The 21452-nt window shown below is 63.3% G+C and overlaps 1 protein-coding gene across 1 annotated transcript; it reads left to right on the forward strand.

The window, feature by feature from the left end:
* The first annotated feature begins 5104 nt into the window (after positions 1 to 5104).
* Positions 5105 to 21367, forward strand: LOC116241254 (red-sensitive opsin). The gene is made up of 6 exons (XM_090126735.1): positions 5105 to 5210; positions 10841 to 11137; positions 13557 to 13725; positions 15128 to 15293; positions 18300 to 18539; positions 20835 to 21367. Exons 1-6 carry the CDS (start codon positions 5105 to 5107, stop codon positions 20946 to 20948), a joined length of 1092 nt encoding a protein of 363 aa, XP_089982861.1. The 3' UTR covers positions 20949 to 21367.
* Positions 21368 to 21452: the final 85 nt, after the last annotated feature.

Below are 21452 nucleotides of genomic sequence, written 5' to 3' on the forward strand. Positions count from 1 at the left end.
CCCACATCTGACCCACATCCGCCCCACATCCACCCCACATCAACCCCACATCTGCCCCACATCCGGCCCACATCCGCCCCACATCTGCTCCAAATCTGAGCCATATCTGCCCCACATCCTCCCCACATCCGCCCTCCACAAACCCCACACCTGCCCCCCATCTGCCCCCCCCCTGCCCCACAGATCCGTGGGGCCGCCGCCGCCCCACGTGAAGGAGCCGCGCGGCCGAGTTCTGCCGGCAGTGAACTCTGAGCTCCAAAGTTCAGAACGGGCGGAATTCCCGTCGCACGGCCCCACAGCGCTGCCCCACGGCGGCCCCACAGCTGCCCCACGGCTGCCCCATAGCTGCCCCATAGATACCCCATAGCTGCCCCATGCCTGCCCCATAGCTGCCCCATAGATACCCCATAGATACCCCATGGCTGCCCCATGGCTGCCCCATAGCTGCCCCACAGCTGCCCCATAGATACCCCATAGCTGCCCCATAGATACCCCACAGCTGCCCCATAGCTGCCTCATAGCTGCCCCATGGCTGACCCATAGATACCCCATGGCTGCCCCATAGCTGCCCCATAGATACCTCATAGCTGCCCCATAGATACCCCACAGCTGCCCCATAGCTGCCTCATAGCTGCCCCATGGCTGACCCATAGATACCCCATGGCTGCCCCATAGCTGCCCCATAGATACCCCATAGCACTGCCCTATAGATACCCCATAGCTGCCCCATAGCTGCCCCATAGCACTGCCCCATGGATACCCCATAGCTGCCCCACGGCTGCCCCATAGCTGCCCCATAGATACCCCATAGCTGCCCCACGGCTGCCCCATAGCTGCCCTATAGATACCCCATAGCTGCCCCATAGCTGTCCCATAGACACTCCATAGCTGCCCCACATCACCCCATAGCGCCCCATAGCGCCCCACAGCCACCCCACAGCCACCTCTGCCCCACAACCACCTCCGCCCCATAGCACCTACCTGCCTCCATTATGAGACGACCACTTTGGGGTCCCGGCCCCACATCTGCCCCACATCACCCCACATCGCCCCACATCACCCCATATCACCCCACATCACCCCACATTGCCCCATATCACCCCATATCACCCCACAAGCACCTCCGCCCCATAGCACCTACCTGCCTCCATTATGGGACGACCACTTTGGGGTCCCGGCCCCACATCCGCCCCACATCCGCCCCACATCACCCCACATCACCCCATAGTGCCCCACATCGCCCCTTATCACCCCATATCACCCCACAACCACCTCCGCCCCACAACCACCTCCGCCCCATAGCACTTACCTGCCTCCATAATGGGACGACCACTTTGGGGTCCCGGCCCCACACCCGCCCCACATCACCCCATAGCGCCCCATAGCATCCCATAGCGCCCCACCCCCACCCCACATCGCCCCATAGCACCCCACAACCACCTCCGCCCCATAGCACTGACCTGCCTCCATTATGAGACGACCACTTTGGGGTCCCGGCCCCACATCGCCCCATATCACCCCACATCACCCCATAGCGCCCCACATCGCCCCTTATCACCCCATATCACCCCACAACCACCTCCACCCCACAACCACCTCCGCCCCATAGCACCTACCTGCCTCCATTATGGGACGACCACTTTGGGGTCCCGGCCCCACACCCGCCCCACACCCACCCCACATCCGCCCCACCCCACACCCGCCCCACACCCGCCCCCCAAGCTCCCTTTTCCCCGTGTGCAGCTTAGGATCCGCTGCCCCCAATCGCGGCTCCCCCGAAGCGACCCCGAAAATCCGGGATTATGGGGTGGGGGGTGGGAAGGATTAGGGGGCAGCTCCCCATAGACGCTATGGGGCGGCCCCGCCGTGGGGCCCCTAATTGCTAATCCCCCCTAATTGCTAATGAGGGCTTTGGGCTATTTTTAATGGGGGCTCCGGGGGGCGCCCTACTTGGCGCCCAATGGGGTGACGTAACCGCGACCCATAAGTGTCGGGGCCCATCAGCGTCAATGGGGGATGTGGGGCAGCTGGGGGGGTGGGGGGGGGAGGAGGAGGGGGGATGTGGGGCGCCCCATAGCGCTGCCAGCCCCCATCTGCCCCATAGATGCCTCTATTGGGGCATGAGCCCCATAGCTGCCCCATAGCTGCCCCATAGAGCCGTGACCCCCATCTGCCCCACAGCTGCCCCATAGCTGCCCCATAGGGCTGCCAACCCATGGCTGCCCCATAGATGCCCCATAGGGCCGTGATCCACATAGCTGCCCCATAGCTGCCCCATGGCTGACCCATAGGGCCGTGATCCCTACAGCTGCCCCATAGATGCCCCTATAGGGCCATGATCCACATAGCTGCCCCATAGCTGCCCCATAGAGCCGTGATCCCCATAGCCGCCCCATAGATGCCCCATAGGGCCGTGACCCCCATGGCTGCCCCATAGCTGCCCCATAGGGCCGTGATCCCCATCTGCCCCATAGATGCCCCTATAGGGGCATGAGCCCCATAGCTGCCCCATAGATGGCCCTATAGGGCCGTGACCCCCATCTGCCCCATAGCTGCCCCATAGCTGCCCCATAGGGCCGTGATCCCCATCTGCCCCATAGATGTCCCTATAGGGCCGTGACCCCATAGCTGCCCCATAGCTGCCCCATAGGGCCGTGATCCCCATAGCTGCCCCATAGCTGCCCCATAGATGTCTCTATAGGGCCGTGACCCCCATCTGCCCCATAGCTGCCCCATAGCTGCCCCATAGGGCCGTGACCCCCATCTGCCCCATAGATGTCCCTATAGGGCCGTGATCCCCATAGCTGCCCCATAGCTGCCCCATAGGGCCGTGACCCCCATAGCTGCCCCATAGCTGCCCCATAGGGCCGTGACCCCCATAGCTGCCCCATAGCGCCCCATAGGGCCGCGATCCCCATAGCTGCCCCATAGCTGCCCTATAGGGCCGTGATCCCCATAGCTGCCCCATAGATGTCCCTATAGGGCCGTGACCCCATAGCTGCCCCATAGCTGCCCCATAGGGCTGCCACCCCATAGCTGCCCCATAGCTGCCCCATAGATGTCTCTATGGGGCCGTGACCCCCATCTGCCCCACAGATGTCCCTATAGGGCCGTGATCCCCATACCTGCCCTATAGCTGCCCCATAGCTGCCCCATAGAGCCGTGATCCCCATGGCTGCCCCATAGATGCCCCTATAGGGCCGTGATCCACATAGCTGCCCCATAGCTGCCCCATAGCTGCCCTATAGGGCTGTGACCCCCATAGCTGCCCCATAGAGCTCTCCCTATAGGGCTGCCACCCCATAGCTGCCCCCTAGATGTCCCCATAGGGCTGTGACCCCCATCTCACCCCATAGATGCCCCCATAGGGCTGTGACCCACATCTCACCCCATAGGGCCTTCGCCATAGGGCCATGATCCCCACAGCTGCCCCATAGCTGCCCCATAGCTGCCCCATAGGGCCGTGACCCCCATAGCTGCCCCATAGCTGCCCCATAGATGTCCATATAGGGTCATGACCCCCACAGCTGCCCCATAGATGTCCCCATAGGGCTGTGACCTACATCTCACCCCATAGGGCCATCGCAACAGCTGCCCCATAGCTGCCCCATAGCCACCCCATAGCCGCCCCATAGCTGCCCCATAGCCGCCCCATAGCCGCCCCATAGATCCCTATAGTTGCCCCATAGCTGCCCCATAGATCCCCATAGCTGCCCCATAGCTGCCCCATAGCTGCCCCATAGCCACCCCATAGAGCCGTGTCCCCATAGCCGCCCCATAGCTGCCCCATAGCCGCCCCATAGCCGTCCCATAGCCGTCCCATAGCCGCCCCATAGAGCTGTGCCCCCACAGCTGCCCCATAGCCGCCCCATAGATCCCTATAGTTGCCCCATAGCCGCCCCATAGAGCCGTGTCCCCATAGCTGCCCCATAGCTGCCCCATAGCTCCCCATAGCTCCCCATAGATCCCCATAGCCGCCCCACATCCGCCCCACACCCACCCCCCATCTCCCCACCGATCCTCCCCCTTCCCCTCCCCCCCCCGGCACGCTGCCCCCCTGCCCCACATTCCACCCCCCCATCTTTTCTCCCCCCCCCACCCAGAGGTAAGACGGGGGCACCCCCCCCCACCCCCCTGCCCCATATCTGCCCCACATCCGCCCCACATCTCCCCCCCCCCCCCCACCCACCCAGAGATAAGACGGGTGCACCCCCACCCCCCCCCCACCCAGACATAAGACGGGTGAACCCCCCCCCCACCCCCCCCACCCCCCTGCCCCACATCGGCCCACATCTCCCCCCACCCACCCACCCAGAGATAAGACGGGTGCACCCCCCCCCACCCCCTCTTTTCCCCCCCCCACCCAGAGATAAGACGGGTGCACCCCCCCCCTTTCTTCCCCTCCCCCCCCCCCAAAGATAAGTCGGGTGCACCCCCTCCCCCCCACCCCCCCACTTTCCGCCCCCCACCCAGAGATAAGACGGGTGCACCCCCACCCCCCCCACCCCCCCATTCCCCCCCCCCACCCAGAGATAAGACAGGTTCACCCCCCCCCAGAGATAAGACGTGTGCACCCCCCCTCCCCCCCCACCCCCCTGCCCCACATCCGCCCCACATCTCCCCCCCCCCCCCCACCCACCCAGAGCTAAGACGGGTGCACCCCCAACCCCCCCCCCCCAGAGATAAGACGGGTGCACCCCCCCCCCCAACCCCCCCTTTCCCCCCCCCACCCAGAGATAAGACGGGTGCACCCCCACCCCCGCACACACCCCCCCCACCCCCCCATTCCCCCCCCCCACCCAGAGATAAGACGGGTGCACTCCCCCCCCCCACCCCCTCTTTTCCCCCCCCCAACCAGAGATAAGACGGGTGCACCCCCCCCCCACCCCCCCATTCCCCCCCCCCCCCACCCAGAGATAACTCGGGCGCACGCCCCCCCCACCCCCCTTCATCCTTCCCCCCCTCCCCCCCCCCCCATCAGCCCTTAATTAAGGTCCCTTAATTAAAGCCGGCGCGGGGCGGGGGGTCGTTAATCCGGGGGGGGCGATAAGAGCGGCGGCGGCGGCGCTTCGGGTCCGGATTCGGATTCGGAGTCGCGGCGGCGATGGAGGAGGAGTGGGAGGCGGCGTTCGCCGCTCGGAGGCGGCACGAAGATGAGGACACGACCAGGGGCAGCGTCTTCACCTACACCAACAGCAACAACACCCGCGGTGAGGGCGGGGGGCACCCAAGGGTGGGGGGCACCCATGGGTGGGGGGTCCCATGGGTGGGGGAGCCATTGGTGGTGGTGGTGGCACCCATTGATGCTGGGACCCATCGGTGCGGGTCTCAGGGTTGCTGTTCACCTACAGCAACAGCAACAACACCCGCGGTGAGGGCGGGGGGCACCCAAGGGCGGGGGGCACCCAAGGGTGGGGGGCACACAAGGGTTGGGGGTCCCATGTGTGCTGGGACCCATGGGTGGGTGCAACCATTGATGGTGTTCACCTACAGCAACAGCAACAACACTCGCGGTGAGGGCGGGGGGCACCCGTGGGTGCGGGGCACCCATGGGTGGGGGGCACCCGAGGGTTGGGGGTCCCATTCATGCAGGGACCCATGGGTGGGGGCAACCATTGATGGTGTTCACCTACACCAACAGCAACAACACCCGCGGTGAGGGCGGGGGGCACCCATGGGTGGGGGGCACCCAAGGGTGGGGGGGAACACAAGGGTTGGGGGTCCCATGTGTGCTGGGTCCCATCGGTGGGGGTCCCATAGATCGGTGGAGCCTTTGGTGGTGCTGGTGGTTTTGGCACCCATGGGTGTGGGGCACCCATGGGTGGGGGAGCCATTGGTGGTGGTGGTGGCACCCATTGATGCTGGGACCCATTGGTGGTGGGACCCATTGGTGGGGTCGTCCAGCAGAGGTTGTGGATCTCCATGGAGGTAATGGTGGCACCCATGGGTGCTGGGACCCATGGATGGGGGTCCTCAGGGGTAGAGGGAACCATTGGTGGTGGTGGCACCCATGGGTGCTGGGACCCATCGGTGCGGGTCTCAGGGTTGGTGTTCACCTACAGCAACAGCAACAACACCCGCGGTGAGGGCGGGGGGCACCCATGGGTGGGGGCACCCATGGGTGGGGGGCACCCGAGGGTTGGGGGTCCCATGTGTGCTGGGACCCATGGATGGGGGTCTCAGGGTTGGTGTTCACCTACAGCAACAGCAACAACACCCGCGGTGAGGGGGGGGGCACCCATGGGTGTGGGGCACCCATGGGTAGGGGGGCACCCATGGGTAGGGGGGCACTCAAGGGTTGGGGGTCCCATGTGTGCTGGGTCCCATCGGTGGGGGTCCCATAGATCGGTGGAGCCATTGGTGGTGCTGGTGGTGGTGGCACCCATGGGTGTGGGGCACCCATGGGTGGGGGAGCCATTGGTGGTGGTGGTGGCACCCATTGATGCTGGGACCCATTGGTGCTGGGACCCATTGGTGGGGTCGTCTGTCAGAGGTTGTGGATCTCCATGGAGGTGGTGGTGGCACCCATGGGTGGTGGTGGAGGCACCCATGGGTGCTGGGAGCCATTGCTGGGGTTGGCTGGTGAGAGTGAAGCCCTATAGGGGTGGTGGTGGCACCCAAGGGTGCTGGGACCCATGGTTGGGGGTCTCAGGGTTGGTGTTCACCTACAGCAACAGCAACAACACCTGCGGTGAGGGCGGGGGGCACCCATGGGTGGGGGGCACCCAAGGGTGGGGGGTCCCATGGGTGGGGAGGGAACACATGGGTGTGCTGGGACCCATCGGTGCGGGTCTCAGGGTTGCTGTTCACCTACAGCAACAGCAACAACACCCGCGGTGAGGGCGGGGGGCACCCATGGGTGGGGGGCACCCGAGGGTTGGGGGTCCCATGTGTGCTGGGACCCATGGGTGGGTGCAACCATTGATGGTGTTCACCTACAGCAACAGCAACAACACCTGCGGTGAGGGCGGGGGGCACCCAAGAGTGGGGGGCACCCATGGGTGAGGGGTACCCGAGGGTGGTGGTGGTGGCACCCATTCATGCAGGGACCCATTGGTGCTGGGACGCATTGGTGGGGTCGTCTGTCAGAGGTTGTGGATCCCCATGGTGGTGGTGGTGGCACCCATGGGTGGTGGTGGAGGCACCCATGGGTGCTGGGACCCATTGCTGGGGTTGGCTGGTGCGAGTGAAGCCCTATAGGGGTGGTGGTGGCACCCAAGGGTGCTGGGACCCATGGTTGGGGGTCTCAGGGTTGGTGTTCACCTACACCAACAGCAACAACACCCGCGTTGAGGGCGGGGGGCACCCATGGGTGGGGGGCACCCAAGGGTGGGGGGGGAACACAAGGGTTGGGGGTCCCATGTGTGCTGGGACCCATGGGTGGGGATCCCATAGGTCAGTGGAGCCATTGGTGGTGCTGGTGGTGGTGGCACCCATGGGTGTGGGGCACCCATGGGTGGGGGGCACCCATGGGTGGGGGAGCCATTGGTGGTGGTGGTGGCACCCATTGATGCTGGGACCCATTGGTGGTGGGACCCATTGGTGGGGTCGTCCAGCAGAGGTTGTGGATCTCCATGGAGGTAATGGTGGCACCCATGGGTGCTGGGACCCGTGGGTGGGGGTCCCGTAGGTGGGGGAGCCATTGGTGGTGGTGCCATTGGTGGTGGCACCTATTGGTGCTGGGACCCATGGGTGGGGGTCCTCAGGGGTGGAGGGAGCCATTGGTGGTGGTGATGGTGGTGGTGGCACCCATGGGTGCTGGGACCCATTGGTGCTGGGACCCAATGATGGGGTCGTCCATTGGTGGTTGTGGATCCCCATGGTGGTGCTGGTGGCACCCATGGGTGGTGGTGGTGGCACCCATGGGTGCTGGGACCCATTGCTGGGGTTGGCTGGTGAGAGTGAAGCCCTATAGGGGTGGTGGTGGCACCCATGGGTGCTGGGGCCCATTGGTGGGGTCGTCCAGCAGAGGTTGTGGATCCCCATGGAGGTGGCTGTGGCACCCATGGGTGGGGGTGGTGGCACCCATGGGTGCTGGGACCCATTGCAGGCGGTCCCATGGGTGGAGGGAGCCATTGATGGTCGTGGTGGTGGCACCCATGGGTGCTGGGACCCATCGGTGGGGGTCCCGTAGGTGGAGGGACCCATTGGTAGTGCTAGTGTTGGCACCCATGGGTGCTGGGACCCATTGCTGGGGTCCCATAGGTCGGGGGTCCCATTGGTGGTGCTGGTGGTGGTGGCACCCATGGGTGCTGGGACCCATGGTGGGGGTCCCAAGGGTGGGGGGACCCATGGATGGCGGTGGTGGTGGCACCCATGGGTGCTGGGACCCATTGCTGGGGTCCCATGGGTGGGGGGAACCATAGGTGGAGGTGGTGGTGGCACCCATGGGTGCTGGGACCCATGGTGGGGGTCTCAGGCGTTGGGGTGCCATTGATGGTCGCGGTGGTGGCACCCATGGGTACTGGGACCCATGGATGGGGGTCCCAGGGGTGCAGAGACCCACGGGTGGGGTCGTCCATTGGTGGCTGCGGCACCCATGGAGGTGGCTGTGGCACCCATGGGTGCTGGGACCCATGGGTGGGGTCAGCTGGTGGTGGTGGAGCCCTATAGCGGTGGTGGAGGCACCCATGGGTGCTGGGACCCATGGATGGGGGTCCTAGGGGTGCAGAGACCCACGGGTGGGGTCGTCCATTGGTGGCTGCGGCACCCATGGGTGGGGGTGGTGGCACCCATGGGTGGGGGCACCCCCTGCTCCAGCCCCAGAAGCCCATTCTGACCCCATAGGCCCTATAAGCCCCTATAAGCCCCCCATAGGCCCCCATTCTGACCCCACAACCCCCCATAATCCCCCATAATGCCCCATTCTGACCCTATAACCCCATAACCCCCCATAACCCCCCATATCCCCCCATTCTGACCCCATAACCCCCCATAACCCCCCATTCTGACCCCATAAGCCCCCATATCCCCCCATTCTGACCCCATAACCCCCCATAAGCCCCCATATCCCCCCATTCTGACCCCATAACCCCCCATATCCCCCCATTCTGACCCCATAACCCCCCATAATCCCCCATACTGCCCCATTCTGACCCTATAACCCCATAACCCTCCATAGCCCCCCATTCTAAACCCATAGCCCCCATTCTGACCCCATAACCCCCCATAACGCCCCATAGCCCCCCATTCTGAACCCATAGCCCCCCATAACCCCCCATAATCCCCCATAGGCCCCCATTCTGACCCCATAACCCCCCATAACCCCCCATAATCCCCCCATATCTCCCTATTCTGACCCCATAACCCCCCCATAACCCCCCATTCTGACCCCATAACCCCCCATAACCCCCCCATAACCCCCCATTCTGACCCCATATCCCCCCATTCTGACCCCCCAACCCCATTCCCCCCCCCCAGGACCCTTTGAGGGCCCCAATCCCCCCCATATCCCCCCATTCTGACCCCATAACCCCCCATATCTCCCCATTCTGACCCCATAACCCCCCATAATCCCCCCATTCTGACCCCATTCTGACCCCATAACCCCCATAACCCCCCATAGCCCCCCATTCTGACCCCATAACCCCCCATAACCCCCCATATCCCCCCATTCTGACCCCATAACCCCCCATAACCTCCCATTCTGACCCCATAACCCCCCATATCCCCCCATTCTGACCCCATAACCCCCCATTCTGACCCCATATCCCCCCCCTAACCCCATTTCCCCCCCCCCAGGACCCTTTGAGGGCCCCAATCCCCCCATATATCCCCATTCTGACCCCATATCCCCCCATTCTGACCCCATAACCCCCCATATCCCCCCATTCTGACCCCATATCCCCCCATTCTGACCCCATAACCCCCCATAATCCCCCCATATCTCCCCATTCTGACCCCATAACCCCATTCCCCCCCCCCAGGACCCTTTGAGGGCCCCAATCCCCCCATATCCCCCCATAACCCCCCATAGTCCCCCATTCTGACCCCATATCCCCCCATTCTGACCCCATAACCCCATTCCCCCCCCAGGACCCTTTGAGGGCCCCAATTACCACATCGCCCCCCATTCTGACCCCATAACCCCCCATAACCCCCCATAACCCCCCCATAACCCCCCATTCTGACCCCATAACCCCATTCCCCCCCCCCAGGACCCTTTGAGGGCCCCAATCCCCCCATATCCCCCCATAACCCCCCATATCCCCCCATTCTGACCCCATAACCCCCCATTCTGACCCCATAATCCCCCATTCTGACCCCATATCCCCCCATTCTGACCCCATAACCCCCCATATCCCCCCATTCTGACCCCATAACCCCCCATTCTGACCCCATAACCCCATTCCCCCCCCCAGGACCCTTTGAGGGCCCCAATCCCCCCATATCCCCCCATAACCCCCCCATAGCCCCCCATTCTGACCCCATAACCCCCCATTCTGACCCCATAACGCCCCATTCTGACCCCATAGCCCCCCATTCTGACCCCATAACCCCCCATATCCCCCCATTCTGACCCCATATCCCCCCATTCTGACCCCCCAACCCCATAACCCCCCCCAGGACCCTTTGAGGGCCCCAATCCCCCCATATCCCCCCATAACCCCCCCATATCCCCCCATTCTGACCCCATAACCCCCCATAATCCCCCATTCTGACCCCATATCCCCCCATTCTGACCCCCCAACCCCATTCCCCCCCCCAGGACCCTTTGAGGGCCCCAATCCCCCCATAACCCAACATAACCCCCCCATAACCCCCCATTCTGACCCCATAACCCCCCATTCTGACCCCATAACCCCCCATTCTGACCCCCCAACCCCATTCCCCCCCCCAGGACCCTTTGAGGGCCCCAATTACCACATCGCCCCGCGCTGGGTTTACAACCTGACGTCGCTGTGGATGATTTTCGTGGTGGTGGCCTCGGTGTTCACCAACGGTTTGGTGCTGGTGGCCACCTGGAAGTTTAAGAAGCTGCGGCACCCCCTGAATTGGATCCTGGTCAATTTGGCCGTGGCCGACCTGGGAGAAACTGTCATTGCCTCCACCATCAGCGTCGTCAACCAGATCTTCGGCTACTTCGTGCTGGGCCACCCCATGTGTGTGCTGGAGGGCTACACCGTGTCGGCCTGCGGTGAGTTGGGGGGTGGGGGGCACTTGTGGGGTGTGGGGGTTATGGGGTGGGGGGCTGGGGGGCAGTTATGGGGGGTTATGGGGTGGGGGGCACCCCATGTGTGTGCTGGAGGGGTACACCGTGTCGGCCTGCGGTGAGTTGGGGGGTGGGGGGCACTTATGGGGCTGGGGGTCACTTATGGGGTGTAGGAGTTATGGGGTGGGGAGGTTATGGGGGCTGGGGGTCACTTATGGGGTGTGGGGGTTGTGGGGTGGGGGGCAGTTATGGGGTGTGGGGTTATGGGGTAGGGGGCTGGGGGTGGGGCTGGGGGGCAGTCATGGGGCTGGGGGGCACTTATGGGGTGGGGGGCACCCCATGTGCGTTCTGGAGGGCTACACCGTGTCGGCGTGCGGTGAGTTGGGGGGTGGGGGTTATGGGGTGGGGGGCTGGGGGGCAGTTATGGGGTGTAGGAGTTATGGGGTGGGGAGGTTATGGGGTGGGGGGCACCCCATGTGCGTGCTGGAGGGGGACACCGTGTCGGCCTGCGGTGAGTTGGGGGGTGGGGGTTATGGGGTGGGGGGCTGGGGGGCAGTTATGGGGTGTAGGAGTTATGGGGTGGGGAGGTTATGGGGTGGGGGGCACCCCATGTGCGTGCTGGAGGGGGACACCGTGTCGGCCTGCGGTGAGTTGGGGGGTGGGGGTTATGGGGTGGGGGGCTGGGGGGCAGTTATGGGGCTGGGAGTCACTTATGGGGTGTAGGAGTTATGGGGTGGGGAGGTTATGGGGTGGGGGGCACCCCATGTGCGTGGTGGAGGGGGACACTGTGTCTGCGTGTGGTGAGTTGTGGGGCGGGGGTTATGGGGTGGGGGGCACTTATGGGGTGTGGGAGTTATGGGGTGGGGAGGTTATGGGGTGGGGGGCACCCCATGTGTGTGCTGGAGGGGGACACCGTGTCTGCGTGCGGTGAGTTGTGGGGTGGGGGGCACTTGTGGGGTGTGGGAGTCACTTATGGGGTGTGGGGGTTATGGGGTGGGGGGCTGGGGGGCAGTTATGGGGTGTGGGGTTATGGGGTGGGGGGCTGGGAGTCACTTCCATGGACTGGGAATGGGGCTGGGAGGGAGTTATGGGGCTGGGAGTGGGGCTGGGGGGCAGTTATGGGGCGTTATAGGGGGTTATGGGGTGGGGAGGTTATGGGGTGGGGGGCACCCCATGTGTGTGCTGGAGGGGTACACCGTGTCGGCATGCGGTGAGTTGTGGGGTGGGGGGCACTTGTGGGGCTGGGAGTGGGGCTGGGGGTCACTTATGGGGTGTAGGAGTTATGGGGTGGGGAGGTTATGGGGTGGGGGGCACCCCATGTGCGTGGTGGAGGGGGACACCATGTCGGCCTGCGGTGAGTTGTGGGGTGGGGGTTATGGGGTGGGGGGCTGGGGGGCACTTATGGGGCTGGGAGTCACTTATGCGATGTGGGGGTTATGGGGTGGGGGGCTGGAGGGGAGTTATGGGGCTGGAAGTGGAGCTGGGGGGCAGTTATGGGGCTGGAAGGGAGTTATGGGGCAGGAAGTGGGGCTGGGGGTGACTTATGGGGTGGGGGGCACCCCATGTGCGTGCTGGAGGGGGACACCGTGTCGGCGTGCGGTGAGTTGGGGGGCTGGGAGTGGGCTTATGGGGCTGGGATCTATGGGGCAGTGCTGATCTATGGGGCAGAGCCGATCCATGGGTCCCTGATGTGTGGGGCTGGGATCGGTGGGGCTGGGAGCCGTGGGGCAGCACTGATCTATGGGGCTGGGATCCGTGGGACCGGGATCCGTGGGGCTGGCATCCATGGGGCTGGGATCTGTGGGGCAGGGATCCGTGGGGGAGGGATCGGTGGGGCAGGGATCCATGGGGCCGGGATCCGTGGGGCCAGGATCTATGGGGCTGGGATCGGTGGGGCTGGCATCCATGGGGCAGCGCTGATCCGTGGGGCAGGGATCCATGGGGCCGGGATCTATGGGGCTGGCATCCATGGGGCAGGGATCCGTGGGGCCGGGATCCGTGGGGCCGGGATCCGTGGGGCAGGGATCCATGGGGCTGGCATCCATGGGGCAGGGATCCGTGGGGCAGGGATCTATGGGGCTGGGATCCGTGGGTCACTGATCTATGGGGCCGGGATCTATGGGGCAGGGATCCATGGGTCACTGATCTATGGGGCTGGGATCGGTGGGGCTGGCATCCATGGGGCTGGCATCCATGGGGCCGGGATCGGTGGGGCAGGGATCTATGGGGCCGGGATCGGTGGGTCTGGGATCGGTGGGGCAGCGCTGATCTATGGGGCTGGCATCCATGGGGCTGGGATCTATGGGGCAGGGATCTATGGGGCCGGGATCTATGGGGCCGGGATCCGTGGGGCCGGGATCTATGGGGCAGGGACCCGTGGGGCAGCGCTGGCGGCCGCCCGCAGGCATCACGGCGCTGTGGTCGCTGGCCATCATCTCGTGGGAGCGCTGGTTCGTGGTCTGCAAACCCTTCGGCAACATCAAATTCGACGGCAAGCTGGCGGTGGCCGGGATCCTTTTCTCCTGGATTTGGGCCTGCGCCTGGACGGCGCCCCCCATCTTCGGATGGAGTCGGTGCGTGCCCCACGGCTGCCCCATAGCCGCCCCATAGCTGCCCCATAGCCGCCCCACGGCTGCCCCATAGCCGCCCCATAGCTGCCCCATAGCCGCCCCACGGCTGCCCCATAGCCGCCCCATAGCAGCCCCATAGCCGCCCCACGGCTGCCCCATAGCGGCCCATAGGTTTCCTATAGCAGCTCCATTGCTGCTCCATAGCGCCCCCTGGTGTCCAATAGCTGCCATTTACCTGCCCTTAATCCACCTTTTCCCTGCCCCATAGCTGCCCCATAGTTGCCCTATAGATACCCCATAGCCGCCCCGTGGCTGCCCCACAGCTGCCCCATAGCGGCCCCATAGCGGCCCATAGGTTTCCTATAGCGGCCGCATTGCTGCTCCATAGCGCCCCCTGGTGTCCAATAGCTGCCATCTACCCGCCCCACAGCTGCCCTATAGCTGCCCCATAGCTGCCGTATAGCCGCCCCATAGCCGTCCCATAGGTTTCCTATGACGGCCCCATAGCTGCCCCACAGCTGCCCCACAGCTGCCCCATAGACTTCCCATAGGTTTCCTATAACGGCCCCATTGCTGCTCCATAGCGCCCCCCAGCGGCCTGCAGTGCCCTATAGCACCCAGTGGAGTCATCTCTGCCCCACAGCCGCCCCATAGCCGCCCCACAGCGGCCCCATAGCCGCCCCATGGCTGCCCCATAGGTTTCCAATAACGGCCCCATTGCTGCTCCATAGCGCCCCCTGGTGTCCAGACACCTATACCTGCCCCATAGCTGCCCCATAGCTGCCCCATAGACCCCCATGGTCCCCATCCCCAGCTATGGGCCCCATATCCCCCCATAGCCCCCACACCCCCCACAGCCCCCAAACCCCCCCCACATTCCCCCACCCCCCACACCCCCATATCCCCCCATAGCCCCCCCATATCCCCCCCACCCCCCACACCCCCCCACATCTCCCTGTCCCCCTCCCCAGCTATTGGCCCCATAGCCCCCCATATCCCCCCATATCTCCCCATATCCCCCCACATCCCCACACCCCCCACACCCCCATATCCCCCCATATTCCTCCATACACCCTATACCTCCCACAGCCCCATAGCCCCCCACATCCCCCCATAGCCCCCCCCACAGCCCCCTGTCCCCCTCCCCAGCTATTGGCCCCATATCCCCCCATATCCCCCACACCCCCCACAGCCCCACATCCCCCCATAGCCCCCCCCACATCCCCATATCCCCCTCCCCAGCTATTGGCCCCATATACCCCATATCCCCCATCCCCCCCACACCCCCACATCCCCCTGTCCCCCTCCCCAGCTATTGGCCCCATATCCCCCCATATCCCCCACACCCCCCACAGACCCACATCCCCCCATAGCCCCCCCCACATCCCCCTGTCCCCCTCCCCAGCTATTGGCCCCACGGCCTGAAGACGTCGTGCGGGCCGGACGTGTTCAGCGGCAGCTCGGACCCGGGGGTGCAATCCTACATGGTGGTGCTGATGGTCACCTGCTGCTTCTTCCCCCTGGCCATCATCATCCTCTGCTACCTGCAAGTCTGGCTGGCCATCCGCGCCGTGAGTCCCCCCCGCTGCGCCCCATAGCGTCGAGCCGGGCCCAGGGAATCCCATTCAGACCCATAGAATCCCATTCAGACCCATAGAATCCCGTTCAGACCCATAGAATCCCATTGAGCCCCATAGAATCCCACTGAGTTCGACAGGATCCCAGAAAATCCCATAGGATCCCCTTGAGTTCAACAGCATCCCATAGAATCCCATAGAATCCCATTGAGGTCCACAGGATCACAGAGAATCCCATTGAGTCCCATTGGGCCCCATGAAATCCCATTCAGACCCATAGAATCCCATTGGGCCCCATAGAATCCCATTGGGCCCCATAGAATCCCATTGAGGTCCACAGGATCACAGAGAATCCCATTGAGTGCCATTGAGCCCCATAGAATCCCGTTCAGACCCATAGAATCCCACTGAGCCCCATAGAATCCCATTGGGCCCCATGAAATCCCATTCAGACCCATAGAATCCCATTGAGCCCCATAGAATCCCACTGAGTTCGACAGGATCCCAGAAAATCCCATAGGATCCCCTTGAGTTCAACAGCATCCCATAGAATCCTATAGAATCCCATTAAGCCCCATAGAATCCCACTGAGTTTGCCAGAATCCCATAGAATCCCCTTGAGTTCAACAGCATCCCATAGAACCTCATAAAATCCTACTGAGTTCAACAGGATCCCAGAGAATCCCATAGAATCCCATTGAGTTCGACAGGATCCCATAGAATCCCATAGAATCCCATTGAGACCCATAGAATCCCATTGAGTTCCACAGGATCCCAGAGAATCCCATAGAATCCCATTAAGCCCCATAGAATCCCACAGTGTTCCACAGGATCCCAGAAAATCCCATAGAATCCCCTTGAGTTCAACAGGATCCCATAGAATCCCACTGAGTTCAACAGGATCCCAGAAAATCCCATAGGATCCCATTGAGCCCAATAGAATCCCATTCAGTTCAACAGGATCCCAGAGGATCCCATAGAATCCCATTGAGCCCCATAGAATCCCCATGAGTTCAATAGGATCCCAGAGGATCCCATGGAATCCCATAGAATCCTATAGAATCCCACTGAGTTCCACAAAATCCCAGAGAATCCCATAGGATCCTATTGAGCCCCACAGAATCCCACTGAGTTCGACAGAACCCCATAGAATCCCACTGAGCCCCACAGGATCCCATAGAATCCCACTGTGCCCCATAGAATCCCATTGAGCCCCATAGGATCCCACTGAGCCCCACAGAATCCTATAGAGTCCCACTGACCCCACAGAATCCCATTGAGCCCCATAGGATCCCATTGAACCCCACAGAATCCCATAGAATCCCACTGACCCCATAGAATCCCATTGAGCCCCATAGGATCCCATTGAACCCCACAGAATCCCATAGGATCCCACTGACCCCATAGAATCCCACTGTGCCCCATAGGATCCCATTGAGCCCCATAGGATCCCACAGAGTTCCCCCATAACCCCTGCCCCCCTGCCCCCATCCCCCTTCACCTCTGACCCCTCACCCCTGACCCTTGACCCCCCCGACTTCTGACCCCTTTACCCCTGACCACATTCCCCCTGACCCCCTTTACCCCCTAACCTCTGACCCCTTACCCACTAACCTTTGACCCCCGAACCCCATTAACCCCCTCACCCCTAACCTCTGACCCCCTTCACCCCCTAACCTCTGACCCCCGAACCCCATTAACCCCTAACCTCTGACCCCCTGCCCCCTTTACCCCCGCCCCCTTTACCCCATAACCTCTGACCCCCTGCCCCCTTTACCCCTGATCCCTTTACCCCCTAACCTTTGACCCCCTAACCTCTGACCCCTTTACCCCCTAACCTCTGACCCCCTGCCCCCTTAACCCCTGACCCCCTAACCTCTGACCCCATCCCCTTTACCCCCTAACCCCTGACCCCCTTTACCCCCTAACCTCTGACCCCCTTTACCCCCTAACCTCTGACCTCTGACCCCCTGCCCCCTTTACCCCTGACCCCCTTTACCCCCTAACCCCTGACCTCTGACCCCCTGCCCCTCTTTACCCCCTAACCTCTGACCCCCTTACCCCCTAACCCCTGACCTCTGACCCCCTGCCCCCTTTACTTCTTTACCCCCTAACCCCTGACCTCTGACCCCCTGCCCCCTTTACTTCTTTACCCCCTAACCCCTGACCTCTGACCCCCTGCCCCCTTTTCCCCCTAACCTCTGACCCCTTACCCCCTAACCCCTGACCTCTGACCCCCTCATCCCCTTTCCCCCCTGACCTCTGCCCCCTTTTCCCCCTGACCTCTGACCCCTTACCCCCTAACCCCTGACCCCCTGCCCCCTGACCCCCTTTACCCCCTAACCTCTGACCCCTTACCCCCTTTACCCCCTAACCTCTGACCCCCTTACCCCCTAACCCCTGACCTCTGACCCCCTGCCCCCTTTACCCCTGACCCCTGCCCCCTTTGCCCCCTAACCTCTGACCCCTTACCCCCTGCCCCCTTTACCCCCTGACCTCTGACCCCCCTACCCCTTAACCCCTGCCCCCCTGCCCCCTTTACCCCTGCCCCCCTCACGCCCTTTACCCCTTAACCCCTGACCCCCTTCCCCCTTTACCCCCTAACCTCTGACCCCCTGCCCCCTTTCCCCCCTACCCTCTGCCCTCTTTCCCCCCTAAACTCCGACCCCCTTTACCCCCTAACCCCTGACCTCTGACCCCCTGCCCCCTTTACCCCTGCCCCCCTGCCCCCCTAACCTCTGACCCCCTTTCCCCCCTGCCCCCTTTACCCCCTAACCTCTGACCCCCTTATCCCCTAACCTCTGACCTCTGACCCCCTGCCCCCCTTTCCCCCCTAACCTCTGACCCTCTGCCCCCTTTCCTCCCTACCTCCTGCCCCCTTTTCCCCCTAACCTCTGACCCCTTACCCCCTGCCCCCTTTACCCCCTGACCTCTGACCCCCTGCCCCCTTTACCCCCTAACCCCTGACCTCTGACCCCCTTTCCCCCCGTCCCCCCGCAGGTGGCAGCCCAGCAGAAGGAGTCGGAGTCGACGCAGAAGGCGGAGAAGGAGGTTTCCCGCATGGTGGTGGTGATGATCGTGGCCTATTGCTTCTGCTGGGGGCCCTACACCATCTTCGCCTGCTTCGCCGCCGCCAACCCCGGCTACGCCTTCCACCCCCTGGCGGCCGCCCTGCCCGCCTACTTCGCCAAGTCGGCCACCATCTACAACCCCATCATCTACGTCTTCATGAACAGACAGGTGGGGGTCTGGGGGTTTCGGGGGGCTCTGGCCCTTTAAGAGTTCCATAGGGTCCCTATGGGGTCGCCTTCCCCCCACCCACTTTGCCCAGCTGGCCACCATCTACAACCCCATCATCTCCGTCTTCATGAACAGACAGGTGGGGCTCTGGCCCTTTAAGAGTCCCTATGGGGCTCTATGCGGTCCCTATGGGGCTCTGTGAGCCCCCATGGGGTCCCTATGGGTCGCCTTCCTCCCACCCACTTCGCCCAGTCGGCCACCATCTACAACCCCATCATCTCCGTCTTCATGAACAGACAGGTGGGGGTCTGGGGGCTTCGGGGGGCTCTGGCCCTTTAAGAGTCCCTATGGGGTTCTATGGGGTCTCTATGGGTCCCTATGGGGCTCTGTGTGCCCCCATGGGGTCTCTATGAGGCTCTATGTGTCCCTAAGGGTCTCTATGGGTCCTTATGGGGCTCTTTGGGTCCCTAAGGGTCTCTATGGGTCCCTATGGGGCTCTGTGTGCCCCCATGGGGTCCCTATGGGGCTCTATGGGGTCCCTATGGGGCTCTGTGGGTCTCTATGGGTCTCTGTGGGTCCCTAAGCGACTCTGTGTGTCCCCATGGGTCCCTATGGGTCCCTATGGGTCTCTGTGGGTCCCTATCGGTCTCTATGGGGTCTCAACGATCCCCCATGGGTACTCGTGTCCCTATAAGTTTCTACAGAGTCCCTAAGGGACTCGATGGGGTTTCTATGGGTCCCTCTGGGGCTCTGTGTGCCCCCATGGGGTCCCTACGGGTCTCTAAGGGTCCCTATGGGGCTCTGTGGGTCTCTGTGCATCTCTACGAGCACCCATGGGTCCCTATAAGTTTCTAGAGTCCCTATAGGTCCCTATGGGGCTCTGTGGTTCCCCATGGGGTCCCTACGGGTCTCTATGGGTCCCTAAGCGTTTATTTGTGTCCCCTTATGGGTCCCTATGTGTCCCCTTATGGGTCCCTATGGGCTTCTATGGGGCCCTCTGTGTGTCCCCATGTCCTTCCATGTGTCCCTTTGTGTCCCCATGTCCCTCTGTGTCCCCATGGGGTCTTATGTGTCCCCATGTCCCCCTATGTCCCCCTATGTGTCCCCATGTCCCCCTGTGTGCCCCCAAGTCCTTCCATTTGTCCCCATGTCCCCCCGTGTCCCTCTATGAGTCCTTATGCGTCCCCCTACATGTCCCCATGTCCCCCTATGTGTCCCCATGTGCCCCCAAGTCCTTCCATGTGTCCCCATGTCCCCCTGTGTCCCTCTGTGAGTCCCTATGTCCCCCCATGTCCCCCTGTGTCCCCATGAGGTCTCCATGGCCCCTATGTCCCCCGTGTCCCTCTATGAGTCCCTATGTGTCCCCATGTGTGTCCCCATGTCCCTCTATGTGTCCCCATGTCCCCCCGTATCCCAATATCCCCCCATGTCCCTCTATGAGTCCCTATGTGTCCCCATGTCCCCCTATGTGTCCCCACGTCCTTCCAGGTCCCCCCGTGTGTCCCCATGTCCCTCCATGTCCCCCTATGTGTGTCCCTTTGTGTCCCCACGTCCCCCTATGTGTCCCCACGTCCCTCTATGAGTCCCTATATGTCCCCACGTCCCTCTATGAGTCCCTATGTGTCCCCATGTCCCCCTGTGTGCCCCCCCATGTCCCCCTATGTGTCCCCATGTCCCCCCGTGTCCCTCTATGAGTCCCTATGTGTCCCCATGTCCCCCTATGTGTCCCCACGGCCCTCTATGAGTCCCTATGTCCCCCCATGTGTGTCCCCATGTCCCTCTATGAGTCCCTATGTGTCCCCATGTCCCCCTATGTGTGACCCCACATCCCCCTATGTGTCCCCACGTCCCTCTATGAGTCCCTATGTGTCCCCACGTCCCCCTGTGTGTCCCCATGTCCCTCTATGAGTCCCTATGTGTCCCCATGTCCCCCTATGTGTCCCCATGTCCCCCTATGTGTCCCCACATCCCTCTATGAGTCCCTATGTGTCCCTATGTCCCCCCGTGTCTCCCTACGTCCCTCTATGTGTCCCCACGTCCCTCTATGAGTCCCTATGTGCCCCCATGTCCCCCTGTGTGCCCCCCATGTCCCCCCATGTGTGTCCCCACGGCCCTCTATGAGTCCCTATGTGCCCCCATGTCCCCCCATGTGTGTCCCCACGTCCCCTCTGTGTCCCCATGTCCCCATATGTGTGTCCCCCCCCCCCCGCGCTCGGTAGGCCGCGCCGTTTCCGCGGGTGGCTTCCCGAACTCTCGGCCACCCGCGGCGCTGAGCCGGCCCGCTTCCCCCCGCAGTTCCGGAACTGCATCCTGCAGCTGTTCGGCAAGAAGGTGGACGACGGCTCCGAGGTGTCCACGTCGCGCACGGAGGTCTCCTCCGTCTCCAACTCCTCCGTCTCGCCCGCCTAAGGCCTCCCGCCGAGCCCGCTTCCGGTTCCGGCCTCGACACCGCGGCTTCCGGTTCCGGCCTCGACGAGACAGCTTCCGGTTCCGGCCTCCACACCGCAGCTTCCGGTTCGAGGAGCCCGTCGCTATGGCGACCGCCGCCCCGCGCTCGGTCCCCGCCCCCCGCTGTACAGCCCCGCGCGCCCTTCGTAGCCAATAAAAGGCTCCGTTTCGTCCGTACCAATCGGGTGGCGCCGTTCCGGCGCCGCGCGTCGCGATTGGCAGACGGGGACGTCCGTTTCGCTACGTCCCGCCCCCCCCCCCCCCCCCCCTCAGTGAGCGGCTGAGCGCTGATTGGCCGGGGGAGAAAAGAGCGGGAACGGCGCGCGCCGCGCTCAGAAGGGCGGGAAACAGCGCCGCGCTCTGATTGGCGGGGCCGAAAAGGGCGGTACGCTCCGATTGGTTGGGCTAAAAGAGCGGGAAGAAGTTCCACGCTCTGATTGGGCGGGGTGAGAAGTGCGGGAGGAA

Source organism: Phasianus colchicus, chromosome 29 (assembly GCF_987193195.1).
Source record: "Phasianus colchicus chromosome 29, bPhaCol1.hap1.1, whole genome shotgun sequence".
Taxonomy (NCBI): domain Eukaryota; kingdom Metazoa; phylum Chordata; class Aves; order Galliformes; family Phasianidae; genus Phasianus; species Phasianus colchicus.